The sequence below is a fragment of the Polistes fuscatus genome, unplaced genomic scaffold (genome assembly GCF_010416935.1).
Source record: "Polistes fuscatus isolate 324 unplaced genomic scaffold, CU_Pfus_HIC Scaffold2, whole genome shotgun sequence".
In the NCBI taxonomy this organism is placed as follows: domain Eukaryota; kingdom Metazoa; phylum Arthropoda; class Insecta; order Hymenoptera; family Vespidae; genus Polistes; species Polistes fuscatus.
In genome coordinates this window covers 17,783,686-17,799,339 of record NW_025113096.1, presented here as the reverse complement: position 1 = coordinate 17,799,339, position 15,654 = coordinate 17,783,686, and the positions used below count along the sequence as shown (strand labels likewise).

Sequence of the window (15,654 nt, the reverse complement as noted above, 5' to 3'; positions counted from 1 at the left end):
AGGGTAGTGAAAAGAAATAGGTTAATCGTTTATAATGTATAAACAATAGGTAAATATTTTGTAAATTATAATTTTTATTTTTTTTCACTATCCTATAGGTCGCTACTTTGGAAATCAACTTTAAATATATCCCCTGTAGGTATATATATATATACCAACTTTATTTTTATCTTTTTCAAAGTGCGCTTGCGCCTTAAATTTGCCCTTAATAAATTATATTTATATTAATAAATAATATATTAAATAAAACTAAATAAAATCTAGTGGTGTATATATATAAAACTTATAGATTCATTTCTATAAAAAGAGAAGGAAATGATAACTAAATGATTTTAGAAAAGACCTTTTTTTCTTTTTTTTACAATGAAATGTGTATTATTGCTGAACATATGTACAACGGTATATTTACATTGTCATTACAAAAATTACGAGAACGTATATAAATGTAAACTAGATTATTTTTCAATTTACATACCTACCTCTGCGCACACTTATACGTCACAATACTTAAAAGAAAAAACTTAATCTCATTCATACACTTTGACGTTCGATAGAGCCAATTTTATATCTATGTGTATATATATACGTATATATATATATATATATATGATTGTACCGTGTAATTTATGCGATAGAATGCACCTAATATTTATTTGGAAATAATTATCGGTAAATAATAACGAACACATTATTTTCATATTATGTGAGCATTATTACTACTGATATTGAATTTTGTTGCAGTATAAAAGCAGTAAAAATATAAAAGATAAACGTCATAATGTTAAAAAATTACTGTTAATTAGCGAATGAACTTAAATATCGCGCAATTATATAATAATAAATTATCCATTTTTCGTTTTCTGATTGTAAAACAATTATCATTAGAAAATGGAATGTCTTATACTAAATAACTTTATGATATAGATATAATTGATAAGAATATTCTTAAATACATACAATGTGTCGTGATCGTTCGAATGCGTGATATACTAAAAAACATAAATAAGTCTAATTACATGGAATAATTGCATTGATATTTTCTCGTACATATATGTAAATAAATGTACATTTTCGGAAGAAGAAAAGAAAAAGAAATTGTTTTATTCGACAATACCTATAACCAAAGTTTGTATAAAGTCTTATTACTTTTTCGATAGGGCTTCATTTTTTGTCACTAACTTTTGCTCTACGGATAGTCGAGTCACGAATACGTTGCCGCTATACTGAACGATTATGAAACCGAATGGCGAGCGCGCTCCGCCAGCTATTGAAAGAATATATCTTTCAATTATTTAGTTGAAATGATCAATGACAGCCGCAGCTTTTTACGACCATATTCTTATACTTTTTCAAAATAACGTTACTCTCATCAAGAAAATATAAGACTGAAATGGCAGAAAGTTTTGTTGGCGCACAACAGGGCTTTGGTACTTTACCAGGATTTACGAGATGCACCAATGTCTGTACGATTGCATGATTGGTAGCGTTCATATGAGCGTTCAAGGGAAAATTGCATTCACCGCTGCAATAATATGCGTCGTATCCATCCGGTGCTATGATCCAGTCCTATAAAATCAGTATTCATTATTCATCGATAAATAACAAGAAGTAAGTTTCTGACAAAGATCGAATCGACGAAGAGAAGAAATTTTTGCATAAAATAATCTTGAGCGATTCTTTATTATTTACCTGCCACTGAAGATCCCTGAAGCTGACGTAGAGTGTTTGGATCTTGCAAGTTCTCGAGTTGTATTGCGCGCCAACATCTGCAATATTTAAATTTATTTTTAATTCGATTTCAAGTATGGAACTTAAAATATCTCTAGATCCATTTATTTCTATCTATTAATACTGAAGAAATGAAAATATGGTAGTTACCGGTGTAGGGATTATTTCGATAATCCAAGCTAGACGTTTCGCTTTTCTTTTTTCTCCTGGCATCACGTTTTTGTCTTACTTTCGATTCTCTAATGCCAGAACTTTTAAAGTAACCAACCATAAAGGGTAGCTTGTCCGGATCACCTCTGAACCCAACGATACCAATATCCTCTGGCTTCATTTCGTGTACTAGAAACAAATATCCTTATTTTTATTACAACTACTTTTTCTAAAGTCTCTAAAGTCATGTATTTCTTTTATTATTAAAGTCAAGCTATTAGCAATCGATCGTTTCTATTTCATTTCGACAATGTTTATAGAAACGCACGTTTGACTCTATAAAAGAATGCTTACATGCATGCATACCAACAACTTAAATATGTACGACGTATACATTCGAGCGTATGTTTATTAGAATGGGTCTGCCTTCTGAGATTATTAATAGCCAACCTTCATGAATATTAACTATTTAAGAATCTCGAACCTAACTCAAGCAGTCTGATATCTATCGAGCCGTTCACTTTGACGCTATAGATTACAGTTCGCGGTTTCTCAACATGTTAGCCCTGCAATTAAGGTAACGTAGCGTTGCCACGTAGAATATCTTAATTATACGATATACGTAAGTAGATATATATAATATGTTAGATATGTGCGTGTTTGCATCGTTGATTGCGCGTTAGACGACGATTACCTACCGTTTATGTTTTGATTTTCCATGATGATTTTCAATAACGACAGCGAGTAATGATCGAAAGGGAATTGCCCTCTTGAAAACAATGGAGAACAACGGAGAAAGGAAGATCTTTCAAGATCGATACTATACATGAATGCCTGTAATGGCTTCGCCATTGAATGTTGAAGAAACTTGACTGTGGAACGACATTCCACATAGTATTACTGATAATTAAATAGCTTTGATCAGTAAACCGAGCATTGTTTCATAGTGAATATTCAGTGGCGGTTTATTTCCTTAAAGTAATTTATCAGTTCTTATTACACTAGTCGTGTCACGATCAATGCGTGTAACTCTATCTTATGATTTATTTAACGGTTTCGTTCATAAAAAGAACGCTTTATTGCTATTTTTAGCGGAATCACTAACAGTTTCATAAGCATGCAAGATAATTTCCTTATTGCTCCGGCACCTACTCTAATTTCTCTAATTTATACGAAATTATATGTCATTTTCCTTACCCATGCAAAGGATCTAAACAAAATACGATACTAATATATCATATTCGAATATAGATAAGCATATGTAAGTATTATGTACTTATATACACGTATCACTTTGTATACCTTCTACTTGAACTTTCTCCGTCAGAATACTCACAAAGAATATTTCTAACATGCACACCAAATTTTTTTTATGTCATCGAAAAATTTTCAATAAGCATAGAAACGCGACGTTAAAATCAATCTCCTTCGTACATCCAATTAACAATTTCTTGCATACCTATGCAAACATATGTCCAAAGGTGAACCAATTTCATTGCTCTATCATCTGGCGAGCATATAACATATGTAATACAGTGAAATTCTACAATTCTACAAGAACTGCATAAAAATTTGTGAAAGATCGAATACACATATAGGTAGTTGAATTCTATTCGTACGACAAAATTTTGTAAAATACGAAACGCATTTCGTCGGATTCGTTGAGTGTAAGAATCTTCCCTTCCCTTCTCTTTTTTTCCTTTTTCTTTCTTTTCTTTTTCTTCGTCTCTCTCGTTCGCCACGAGAAGGAAAGGGGAAATAAAAGAAAAAGCAGAAGAGACCATTCCCTTGAGGCGCGGACTGGCGAAAGAGATTACACCGATGACTCTCCAGGCAGGCATTGCTCCAGGTAGGCATTGCTCCAGGCAGGCGTGTATGCAAATGATCCTTACTTCTTACGAGTTCTCTCGGTCGTACGGAGAAGTCCGAGAAAGCTAGTATATTGGTCCGCAAGAACGCGCATTTTGCCATGATTGCAGCGGTCACCTGCCACCGTGATCGCGACGAATGATGCCGTTATAGAACGATGGCTTTAGAGTTACGCTCGCACAAATCTCACATGGATTTATTTCTTATTTTCAACACATTTCTTTCACATGATATATAAAGATATAATAATTCATTCGCAATGAACGTTCTGTACATTTACATAATTATTGGATGACATCAAATATACATCGTTGTTCATTTGAGAAATGCAGAAAAATAGAAAATAATAGTAGAGATTACGACGAATAGATTCTATATAATACGAACGGTCGCGTTTATATGCCGACATCGTACACGAAAAATGTACGTCGTGGAATGCGACGATTATAAGACATCTGTTGCTGCTACTGCACTCTGTTCCACTTTACTTTACTCGATCAAAACTCCTCTCACTTCCTATTACATTGAGGAGAAAACTCTACTCTGACGATTTGGAAAAGTGATTCTCAAAATCGTTACAATTAGAAGTCTATTCGGATAGATAAATGTCCCGTAATTCTAGAAAACGAAAATAATCTTAGATCTTTGTCCAAAAGAACATATCTATTAATGTTATCATTCATAGGCAATACTCTTCGCGAGTTTGAAATAACAACAATCATTTCGGTTGGTGTCGAACCTATATATTATATATTATATTCAAATATAATATATATTATGTAATAATACATATCATTTACTGTTATTGATATGAATCTTAAATATGTTTCAAAAGCCAAACCCTAAAATGGTTCGTATCTTCACCGTCAACCCTTTCAGGTGACTAATCGTTTTGTACTTCGATAACACTTAAAAATAAATCCAAGAAAGAATAATAAAGGTATTGTCATCAGTTATACAATGAAATAAATCAAATAATATTTACATAAGTCTATAAACGAAAAAATATCACGCGCTGCATCATTAACTTTACCGAGATGTTTCTCGTCGAGTATGCGTAGGTGTAATATGCAAAAAAGCATGTGTACGGTTCTTTGAACGTAATCACATCGCCTAACTACACTTTCTAAAAAATTTCGTTTGTTGCAAAATAAAAGAAACTTTTTATTTCAGAGGCCAGAAGGAGCCACCTAATTAATAAATCTAAATACACAAGGAAAATTGTCCGAGGAAAACGCGTGTATAAATATTCGTAGGTAAGTAAATACGTGTTGTAAGAGGAACGTGCCTTTAGGCGAAAATAAAAAAAGAATGTCACCTATATATATATATCTCATCTTCTCGTAGCTCGAAACTCGTGTGTGCACACATACGCACGCAAGTATCTCTCTTAATTCGTATGTGTAGGAAAGATGCTGTATGAAAGTGTATACCTCCGATCTTGTGTTTTATATTGAATGATCAAAGGTAAACCGGTTGTACTGAGAACAAGAGAAGTGGAAGACGGTGTGCACGTGTGCGCGTATCAAAGAGAAAGAGAAAGAGAGAGAGAGAGAGAGAGTTATGGGAGACCGAGGGAGAGACTAGTAAGAGGGTACGGGAAGAAAGAAACAAGCAACAAAATGATCTAGGCGCGGCAAACAACAAACTCTACGCACACACGAGTAATCGCGTACGAGACGTTCATCAAATGGTTCCAGCTACTTTGCTTGAAACATATAATATATTTATATATTCTCGAGGATATCGTTATATCAACAAATAGGTCCCGATCGTATATTACCAATAAGAGATTTATTATTAATGTCACCTACTATCACTTTTGAAATAGATCGATCTCTCGACGGAATAAGTTATCGTTATACGTTAATAAATATTTGATTGATTAGATTCTGAGAAAAGAATCTAATCAATCTAAAGTGAGAGTAATCGAATTCTTAAAATTCAATTTTAAATTATTTTAACAATTAGCATGATAAGATTTACAAAACCATTCGAAAATGAATCAAAAAAGTTTTTCGAATATTACAAATAAATAAAGAAAAATTGTCTTTCATTTCACTATTCATGATCTCATCTGACATTCAGTGACAAAATTAGATTTATAGTCAAAGTTATAGTACTATCTAGTTTTACACCATCTATCTATCTTTCCACGTCTTTAACTCGAGATCAATCTCAATGACGAAAGAAAGCAAACAGATATCAACTCTTTTACCAATCATTTATAGAAAGAAGCTTTAATTACTTCTGAAATCATGTCAAAACTGCATTCGTACGAATAATGGAAGAAATGTGTTTTTCTTGAAAATTTTGTTGAATCAATGACTTATTACATTTCACTGAAGAAATCGATAAAAATTTCTTTCCCAATCAATGCTTGTTTTTTTCGAAAATGATACGACAAATGAGGTCTTTTGGATGACTTATAGTTTTGATTTGTTTGAATTATTGATAGATCTTAATAGTCTCGCGTAAGAGAAATGGAAAGAAGAAAGAAAGAGAAAGAAACTCGTGTCAAAATGGGAGTAAGAACTTGCAACAATGTATCTTCGAGAAATCATTCTTATGCATTTTTAGCTCAGAGTATGATCGAGCTCAGAGTTAGCTCAGGATTATTCGAGTCAGGTCTATGGGGACGAGATTCAGAATTAACCGCGTCGAACTTCTGATCCTTATTGGAGAACTTATTAACTACGAGCTGTATTGCTTAATGCATATTATATAACGCATCTGTGCGAGCATAACGCGTACGTGTTTAAGCACGTGTGAATTTCGCATTATGATTATTTATATGTAAACATGTGGATTATTCTCCTCCCTTAACCTTTTCGTAGTTAATATCGTTTTTTCTTATTAGAAGCCTTCATTTTTACGATCTATGTAACCGTTTCAATGTTTTATAACATTTCCACTTTTCTTACGACCTTGTCTTTCATGTATCTAAAATCGGGGAATTAATTGGTCGTACAAATAGAACAAAACAAGTTCTATCGAATATGCTTCGAAAAATAGTTGTTTGTAGTAAAAGTAAGCACAAACTTACCAGAATGATCAGCAAGATGAACTGAAAGGTACAATCCTCGATTTTCATTGGGGTTATTCACCCAATGTGAAAGAGGTTTGCTAACATTTAATGTCAACCATCCTTCTTTTTCTACTGTGGTGTTTATCGCGTCAACATATTGCAATTCCCGTGATCTAAAAATATATAATATTACATTAATAAACTCTTAAATAAAGTAGTGTCGTCGACTGCTCGCTATCTTTAACAAGGCATTAATACATAATCTGCTTTGTCATCGACAACTAAGAAGCACGTTTTGCGTCAGATTTAGATTCGTGAAGAGATAATTAACATGCCTGCGCATAATTAGAAAAAAAGCAAATAATGAGCGAGAGAGAAGAGAAAGAAAAAGAGAATAAGACAAATAGATAGAGGCAGCGATAAATATGTCTTACTAGTAATCTACTAATAATAAGTATGTGTAAAATCGTACCGATACGTATTATTAGAAATATTTGCTAATCTTTAAAGCACCGTCAATACTTCGAATAATGAGAAAAGATTTTTAGATTTTTTCGTCGAGACGAATGCCATCGGTCCAGTTCAAATAATTATTTCTTCGTACGTAATACATATATACAGTGTATAGATATGAGTCTAGGTATAGGTATGTATATGCATGCCATACGAACAATAAGTTATCTCGTCACGTTCGTCTCTTCTCACGATAATTATTGCGTTTCAAATAACATTCCTTCCGCACGAACGCAAATGATCGGATTTATCAGCTAAAAAATCTATCGGCTAGCCTAGCTTACGTAAACGAGTTTGCATCAATTCGCAAAGCTGGCTCATTCACTTGTTGCGATCATCATACCTATCATCGTTTGGAAAATTGTTGAAAGTTGAAATGAATGTAAATTGTTTCGCATCGGTGTATGATTAGCCGCTTCCCGAAGAGTGAATTATGTGGAGAAAACGATTGTAGGAACATCGATTCTTAAACAAGATAGGCCTGTTGATTATATACCTATATATATATATATATACCTACTTATATACAATGTAGATATAAACTTATGTATACATTCGATTGAATCTCGAATTTGATTAATTTTGTTAATTTGTCAACAAGAGACAGAACGGAGAGCACGTGGTTGCGTCTCGTGTCTGACAGAACATTTATATTGTAGAAACCTGAGCGTATAAAAGCCGAGTCGCCAACTTGTCTCGAAAAAAGTTTCAAGTAGATGAAGGAAAAGAAATAGGAAGAAAAGGATGCGTGACGCATCGAGGGAAACGAAGAAGAAGAGGAAAGAGTAGGAGGTAGAGGTGGAGACAGAGGAACTGCGTGTGTCTAACTGCGTAGGCACAGCAAGTAACTCGCATTCTTAACTCCTTGCCTGGAGTCTGTCGTCTCCACAGCTAATTTACCTCAATTTACGGAATAGTGTTTCCTGTCAGAGCCTGTATATCGGTCAGGTCGTAGTATCAAAGTCTGTGGTGGTACCATTAGAGGAGGGAGGGAGAGTGATAACGGGCTTAGACACACCGTCGCCATTCTCGTTAGAAGTTTTCTCTCTCTCGGAAGAAGCAAATAATCGACCCGATTGTTCAACCTATCATGCGGATACCCTACTACATCAAATTTGATTCCATCTCGATCTCCCTGTATTCACTCTATATTTTCTCCTACTAAAATATATTGATAAAGAAATCGAGAAACGATCCGTGCGATCATTCGTACCTTCGACGAAACTTTGGATACTAATCAGACAGATAAAAAATGAAAAAAAAAGATAAGAAGAAAGAAAAACTATGGATGGTTCCTCGATGCTTTCTCACAGGTAGAACAAAAATACCTAACATTTTTTCACTAGCTTGAAAACCGCCTAATTAGGGCTGCGATGACGATATCAGAAACCACCAATACTCGCTTCACTCAAATTAAATAGCTCTTGTTTTTTTTTTCAGATAAATTGTTTACTGCATAAGAGTGACGAGATAGAAAGAAAAAGAAAGAGAAAGAGATTTCAATCCTAAGGCTTGCTTACCCATCTTCACTTCTTAGAACTCGATATGCCGTAATCATGTAAGATCCACGATTTCTTCGACTTTTCGCGTCTATGCTTTGATAAAGTCTTAATTCAGCGCCGATTATGTGTTCTTCGGGTGGAATATCCGAGACATCGAACCAAAGTCTTTTTCCGCGCTCGTGTCTCACGCCAGGAACGTGATGATCTGCGAATAGAAAAAAGCACTTTCATTAAGTCGTTTCAACGACGGTCACCGCATGGAAGGTAAATTTACGATGGGTTCGTTCCGAGGCAATTAGTTTCTACTCCTTATCTACTAAACTACGAAAGCTTCTGTCCTTCCAGATAAGCTGACAGTTGAAAAGAGGCCATTTACGATTCCTAGAAAAACAAATTTTCCCAAAAGAATCTATTTAAACGTTTTTCCTATGAGTCATGTCAAGTCGAACAAAAATGAGAAAGATCGAAGAATAGAAAGATCAAATCGAACCTTTGAACAAATTCCGCTAGAACAGAAGAATTTCAATAAGTGGGTCAGTTATATTTTGTGGATATACCGACAAAGAGGATATATCTCCAAGAGAAAAGCTTTTTTAAAAGATCGATAAGGGCTATTCTCGTAAAGGAGGATCTTTGGAACGAGCCGTAGACAATTCGCAGCGTGAAATCATCTTTTTTTCTAGCGTCAAAGCAACCGCAGCTAGAGACTACCCTTCAAGCTGAAAGAGAAGAGAAGAAGAGAAGGAGAGAAAGAGGATTCTCTTTCTTTCTCTGACGACGGCCAGAGAGGAAGAAGCCTAAGTAATGCTTAATGTTTCTCTCATCGGAATTGGGGAGGTAGAAAAGAAGGAAGAAGAGCCTTAAGAGATGGGTCTTAAGAGGGGCGGGGAACAGACGAAGGCATAAAAATTTGTTTTGTTTTTCTCGAACGGTCGCATTCCAACGGCACCTGATTGCTGCGAGCGAGGTTGGACCCCTGGCACTCGGGGTGGTCCCGAATAGCTCGAGTCCATTCTGGACCGCTCCACGCCAACGGTGGACTTTTCTTTTTTACCCTCTCCGTACCCGTCCATTCCACTCTATTCCATCCCACTTGGACTCCTCCACCCTCCCACAGCTTCATCCAACTTCTCTTACATACAAACGCATCATCGTCCGACAACTGACTACAAGGAAGTACGAGAAAGAGTACATCCTTCTTCGTATATCCTATCCTCCCCTTCCAAATTTATATTTCTTATTTTTCTTATTTTCTCCTTTTGCATATCTACTCTATCTTTTGCTCTAATTAGCAATCATTTAATTCCCCTTTGAAAAAATTTTAGACATTATTTTATGACGTTATTGGAACTTGTTCGAGTCAAATAGAATCCTAAATAATCTAATGGTCGATCCGAGCCATTAGTCCTATCGTAAAATCATCGCTTTACATTCACTACTTTTCAACCTCGACAAAAAACCGGATAGGTCCATCTATCTATTTCTTCTAGATTTTGTCTTCTTCTTTGCCAAATGCTTTTCTCTCTCTTTCGTTGCCTCTCGGACAAGACAGAGCCGCCTTTGGTAAAAGACAGATAGTCGTGGGAGGAAGAGACGAAGAGAGGAGAAAGAGAATGGTCTTGAAGAAGAAAGGAGCAAAAGAACTATCCGGGATGAACATAGGCACCCAAGTTGAGACATTTTTACCTGCCCGCGGCTTCACGTGGGGAAAGAGAGATATTGACTCGTCTTCCCAACGGGGATACCCATGACCAAAGGAAAGAGAACAAGTAAAAAGAATAAAGAGAAAGGCGATGGAGAAACTATAGATAATATATTGTAATGAGGCGCACGTGTATCAAGATGTTTTTATATCTATTTTATTACCAATCCAAAACGTTTTTTCTTCCTTCTTTCAAATCAATCGATCAAAGAAATTATTGTATTTAGTAACTATAGGTGTGATATTCTTGATAATATTTTTGAAAGTAGAGATCGTACGGCCTTGAGTCGGCATGGTACTTAATTATCGATGACTATGCCTACAAATCTCCGAAGGACTTTATGAATTTATTCAGACACGGATCATAAATCGAACAGATTCAGCCGAAAAGTTAGAGAATCAAAAAAAGAAGAACTTCCACTTAAACAGTTATTTTTGCGAATGACTTTAATTAAAAAACGCGATAGCTCGATCACGATCTTTAAATGAGGAGAACGTTGTTTTACATCTACAATTGTTGCTTTCTAATTATATATACATTTATCTCTAGATTCTAATTGTTATTGGCATGTTAGTATAGCAACGAAAAGTAAGGAAAAGAGAAAGACTCGAGGCAGGGCAATTAATTAAAATGGTCTGGTAGTTGTATAACGTAATAACGCGATTTAATTTATGTACGTTTTTATCGGACATTCAGAGTTCCCAGTATTGGGTTGGATACATATGTCGAATAAGTTATGGTTATAGCCTTATGGGTATCAATTTATATGCATGCCGCATATCACGTCGAAAAGCCTAGAACGTTTCTCAACGCGAGCCACGGTAGAGACGGCAACGTCAGGGAGATAGAGAGAGGCGAGAAGAGAGAGATAGAAAGAGAAAAAGAGAGAAAGAGAGGCAGACAGATAGACAGACAGACAGACAGACAAACAGACAGATATATATATATATAGAGAGAGAGAGAGAGGACATGGACGAAGAAGAAGTTTCCGAGAAGTCCAACCGTGTTCTTTGCGAAGGATACCAAGTTCCACACTAGAAACTGACCTCTCACGTTCGACCACGTAAGCCTGATCACAAAACCAAGATCGAATTCCTTGTCGATGTCGTTCTTAGACAACCAATCGTGTAGACTTCCTCTTCCTTTCTTCATGAAAGAAGAAAACTTGCATTTTTCGGTTGTTAATTTAAGCACTTTCTATTGTCGCTTCAATATCTTATCTTTGAATAGAAAAAATGAAGAAATAGCATCGATGCATATACCTTTATCAATTTTCATTCGTTCTCGTCGAAGCTTATCGAATTGAAAAAGAAATTTTCTATAATGTATAGATTCATTAAAATCGAATAAATTCGAGCGAATGTATTTGTATATGTGTACCTATATGTATAATATATATAGATATGTAGATACACATCGACGATAGATCGAAAATTAATCGGTTGTAAAGTGTCACGATAACAGGAGAATCTTAGCAAATAGAAAGTACCTCGAGACGACGAGTTTCATACATTTGTTAACGTCGAAATCGAAGAAAGTAATGAAGACTTTTGGACTTTCTGCTTCCGCTTCGTATTACAAGTGTTACCAAAATAACTGTTAAATACGAGGAACGGTAAATCTGACAATCGCTAGAATCCTTGACAAAATATTCATATTGTGATATGAATGCCAAATGTTTGATCAAATGAACAAACTTTGTGAAATAAAATGACTATAAACACAACTAGTTAATACTCGTTACCTCTCAGTCTGTTTCTACGAGAACATAGATTCACGAAGAACGGGTTCGTAAACGAGTTTCGGAATACGTCGTGAGCGAGGTTCACAATCTCTACTTTGAACAACGTAAATGCATTTCCTTCTCTACCTCTTCTGTTTTTCTTTCATTCATTTCAGAAGATCAGCTTTATGAGAAAGTCTTTGAAGACATCGTAGATAGATTCTACCCTACTTTAATCAAATAGGTGATATATTATATCGAGATAATTGAGACGTCACAATATGACGAGTAGGAACTAAATGAAAAGGAAGAAGCATCTGATCTATGGTCAAATAAGAAAACGAAAAAGAAAATAGACGAGATAGAATAGTATCTGATTATATACGTTGATAAAAATCAAATAAAAAGCGAAAAGTGCGCGAAGTTTTCGTCTATGATTTTTCTCCTTTTACCACGGGTTTATCCATGCGCGTATTCGGACAAGTATGGCAAGGAATCACGCAGAATCGCGAGTAGTCAGTCTCTCCCTTTCTCTCATTCTCCCTCTCACTCTCTCTCTCTCTCTCTCTCTACCTCTCTCTCTCTCTTTCTTTCTCTTCTCTTCTTCACTCTGCCCGTGTATACCCCATCCCCGAAGAGAATAATCACTCACTATGCGCAGCAAAGGTCATGATGACGTCGCTCTGGTCGATGGCCCTGAGATCTTGACCAGTAAGATCGAACTCTCCTCCAGCTCTATGCTGTTGATCGGCAATCGATCCTTGGCTGTCGTCTTCATCTTCGCCAAGTGCATTCTTGTAAATGTCGAGAAGAAATTTTGGTGCAGATCTCTTGATTTGAGGTGGCCTTGCTGCTGTGTTCCTTGGTCTATCAGGTAATCCGAGCAGATTTAATATCTCGTGCTCAACTTCGCGTTTTTCTCTCTGGCTAACGACCCTGTGTACGATCGTCTGATCAAAACCATTATCAACGTAAAGTCCGCTCATCCTCTCACCACAGCCGCTCGTCGTTAATTCGCTGAGGATCGTCGCGAGGATCAAGATCGGCGCGAGACGGCGTGATAACATCTCGTCGTCGACGAGCTCTGGCCGGAGGTCACCCTCCCGCCTCCAGCACCACCACCACCACCACCACTGCCACGACACTTTCGTCTTCGTCGTCTTTGTCGTCTTCGTCGTAATCGTCGTCGTCGTCGTCGTCAGCTTTACTGTGCTCCTCGTTGTCCTCAACACCGTTGCAATCGTTTATCTTAATCGTTCTCGTCCCTTTCTCTTTGTTTTTCTTTCTTCCCCAATTGCTTTTTATCTTTATAAGACACGACCAACAACGACGCCAGCGCAAAAACTCTCCTCGAAGGATCTTCGAGGATCCGCGCGGCGCAACACAGCGCAGCGCGGATCGATTGAAATGAAGTTTATCGTACTTGACTTGTTCAATCTTAACGTAACTCGATGAAATTATGAATCCAAAGATCACACGAATCCTTTTGAATAGCTTTTCACAATTTATCCTAATTTGAAAAGAAAAAAATAAGGTGTATAGAAGCGCGCACGCGGTGATAATTCGCCAGGATTCGAGACATTTACTAAACAGTTCGGTCCTACCTCGAGCACACTTGGCTCGAACTCTCGATGAGAACCGATGAGCAAACACTGCCACTGCTGCCGCCGTCACTGCTACTACCGTCGACTCCCGCGATGCCAGTGCCAAAGCAGTAGTCAGTTTGTCTGCTAGTCCGTACAATGTGCCGTCCCGGGCCCGTCCCGTCCCGTCTCGTCCCGTCCCGTTCGTGCCGTCCCGTACCGTGCGGTATGTCGTACGATGTTCCATGCACCTCCTCGTTCTCGCTACTACTTTCCTCCGTGAGGGTTTTACCACCGCCTCCCAGATCCGTACCAACTCGATACTCGACCCTGCTTTTCAATTTTCTAAATTTTTTTTCATCATATCCTCCTATATTACTTTCTCTCTGAACTTATTGTTAGTTATAAACTATTACATAATCAGATTCATTTTAATTACCTACGTACGTGCAGATCACTTAGATATTTGTGGACAATAAGTACATAATAACGCAATACCGAGTGGAGTTTATTACTAAAGTTTATTACTACAAAAACAGTGTAAACATTGAATCTCGTGGAAATGAATGCGCGTCGATAATTGTGACAATTCTAAACAAAAAATAACAACAACGTAGCTATAGTACTATTAGTCAATCTAATTGTAAGTAGAAAAAATAATAGGTTTTTGAAAAGAAAGAAATATCTAATCATTACAAGATCTATTTTCTTGCTCAACGTGTTTATATAGATAATCTTGAAAATATAACGAAACAAGATGTTTCGGACGATTGTTATTAAAAATCCTCGAAAATATTTGTACGTTCCTGCGTCATAGTGATAGGACCGCCCCTGTCGAAGAAGTAGGCGGTGTTCAGCAACAATATCATCCGACTCTACGTGTATCGGAGATCATGGTTAGTGAATAAGCGACGTGAAGGAGCGATGGCGGCTAATCTAACGTAGCAATTCTTCTTTTAAAATCTACTTCATTTTTAATCAAATCGTCCAGTGAATACTTACGTTTCATATGTCCATTTATTATTACTTATAATTCTTTCATTTTTTTTTACAAATGATTAAATGTTCATTTTCAATAAGAAATAAAAAGTATGTAGAAAAGAAAAAGTATGTTATTCCTTTAATTTTGCCTATATTAATAAACATTTATGAAGTAGGAGTTAAGAAGTCATAAATTTGACACACAGTAGAATAAGCATTCGAATGATCATTTTTGTTTCTTACACACTGATATACTTAAATACTTGATATACTTCAATTCTATCGATTAAATTTACTTTTTATCTGAATATATCGAATAATATCACTAAAGAATAATACATTTCTACTGTATAATTTTTTTTTCTGTATAATTGTTTTCTATTTAAGGGTTTACAACATATACAAACTTTTTGTAAAATCTATAAGAGATCAATGGCTGATATAAGATACTCAACTTTCAAATTATAAAATTTACTTCTCTTAAATACTGCTTCGTTTAATTTAATCATAGACAAATTGAAAATATTACCTACCACACGACAATTAAAGTTATTAGTACTACCGCTAAATATGCTGTAATTTCAGCTTTCTATTATTACAAATTTTAAAACAAGTAAACACGTGGACCATCCCGTATATAGGTGAAGAATAAGTAAAAAATAGTAATTAATTAAGTTTTAACGACATTTATGGCGCAATCTCACATTTGACTTTTATTTTTCTATTCTAATACAAATCATCAAAGAACATTTCAATAATTATGCGAATATATTTACCCTCTTATGTTTCCAATTTAATCTACTTTTTATGTTGCGCTTCTTTGTGATTGATCATTAAAAAGAAAAGAAAAAAATGTAAATATGAGAAATAAGAT

At 35.7% G+C, this 15,654-nt stretch overlaps 1 protein-coding gene and 1 long non-coding RNA gene across 3 annotated transcripts; one reads left to right on the top strand and one right to left on the bottom strand.

The window, feature by feature from the left end:
• Window positions 1–335: 335 nt before the first annotated feature.
• LOC122516351 (protein 60A) lies at window positions 336–14,684 on the bottom strand. Of its 2 annotated transcripts, XM_043634086.1 has the most exons (7): window positions 13,821–14,684; window positions 12,869–13,726; window positions 8,809–8,995; window positions 6,794–6,948; window positions 1,879–2,067; window positions 1,690–1,766; window positions 336–1,566 (listed from the first exon to the last, which is right to left on the bottom strand). In XM_043634086.1, exons 2-7 carry the CDS (start codon window positions 13,281–13,283, stop codon window positions 1,306–1,308), a joined length of 1,284 nt encoding a protein of 427 aa, XP_043490021.1. In that variant the 5' UTR covers window positions 13,284–13,726; window positions 13,821–14,684; the 3' UTR covers window positions 336–1,305. The 2 variants fall into 2 exon arrangements, with proteins under 2 accessions (XP_043490021.1, XP_043490020.1); XM_043634085.1 differs by having other exon boundaries at window positions 12,869–14,684.
• LOC122516353 lies at window positions 8,942–9,232 on the top strand. The gene is made up of 2 exons (XR_006303554.1): window positions 8,942–9,054; window positions 9,136–9,232. It is a non-coding gene; the product is annotated as an uncharacterized LOC122516353 (long non-coding RNA).
• Window positions 14,685–15,654: the final 970 nt, after the last annotated feature.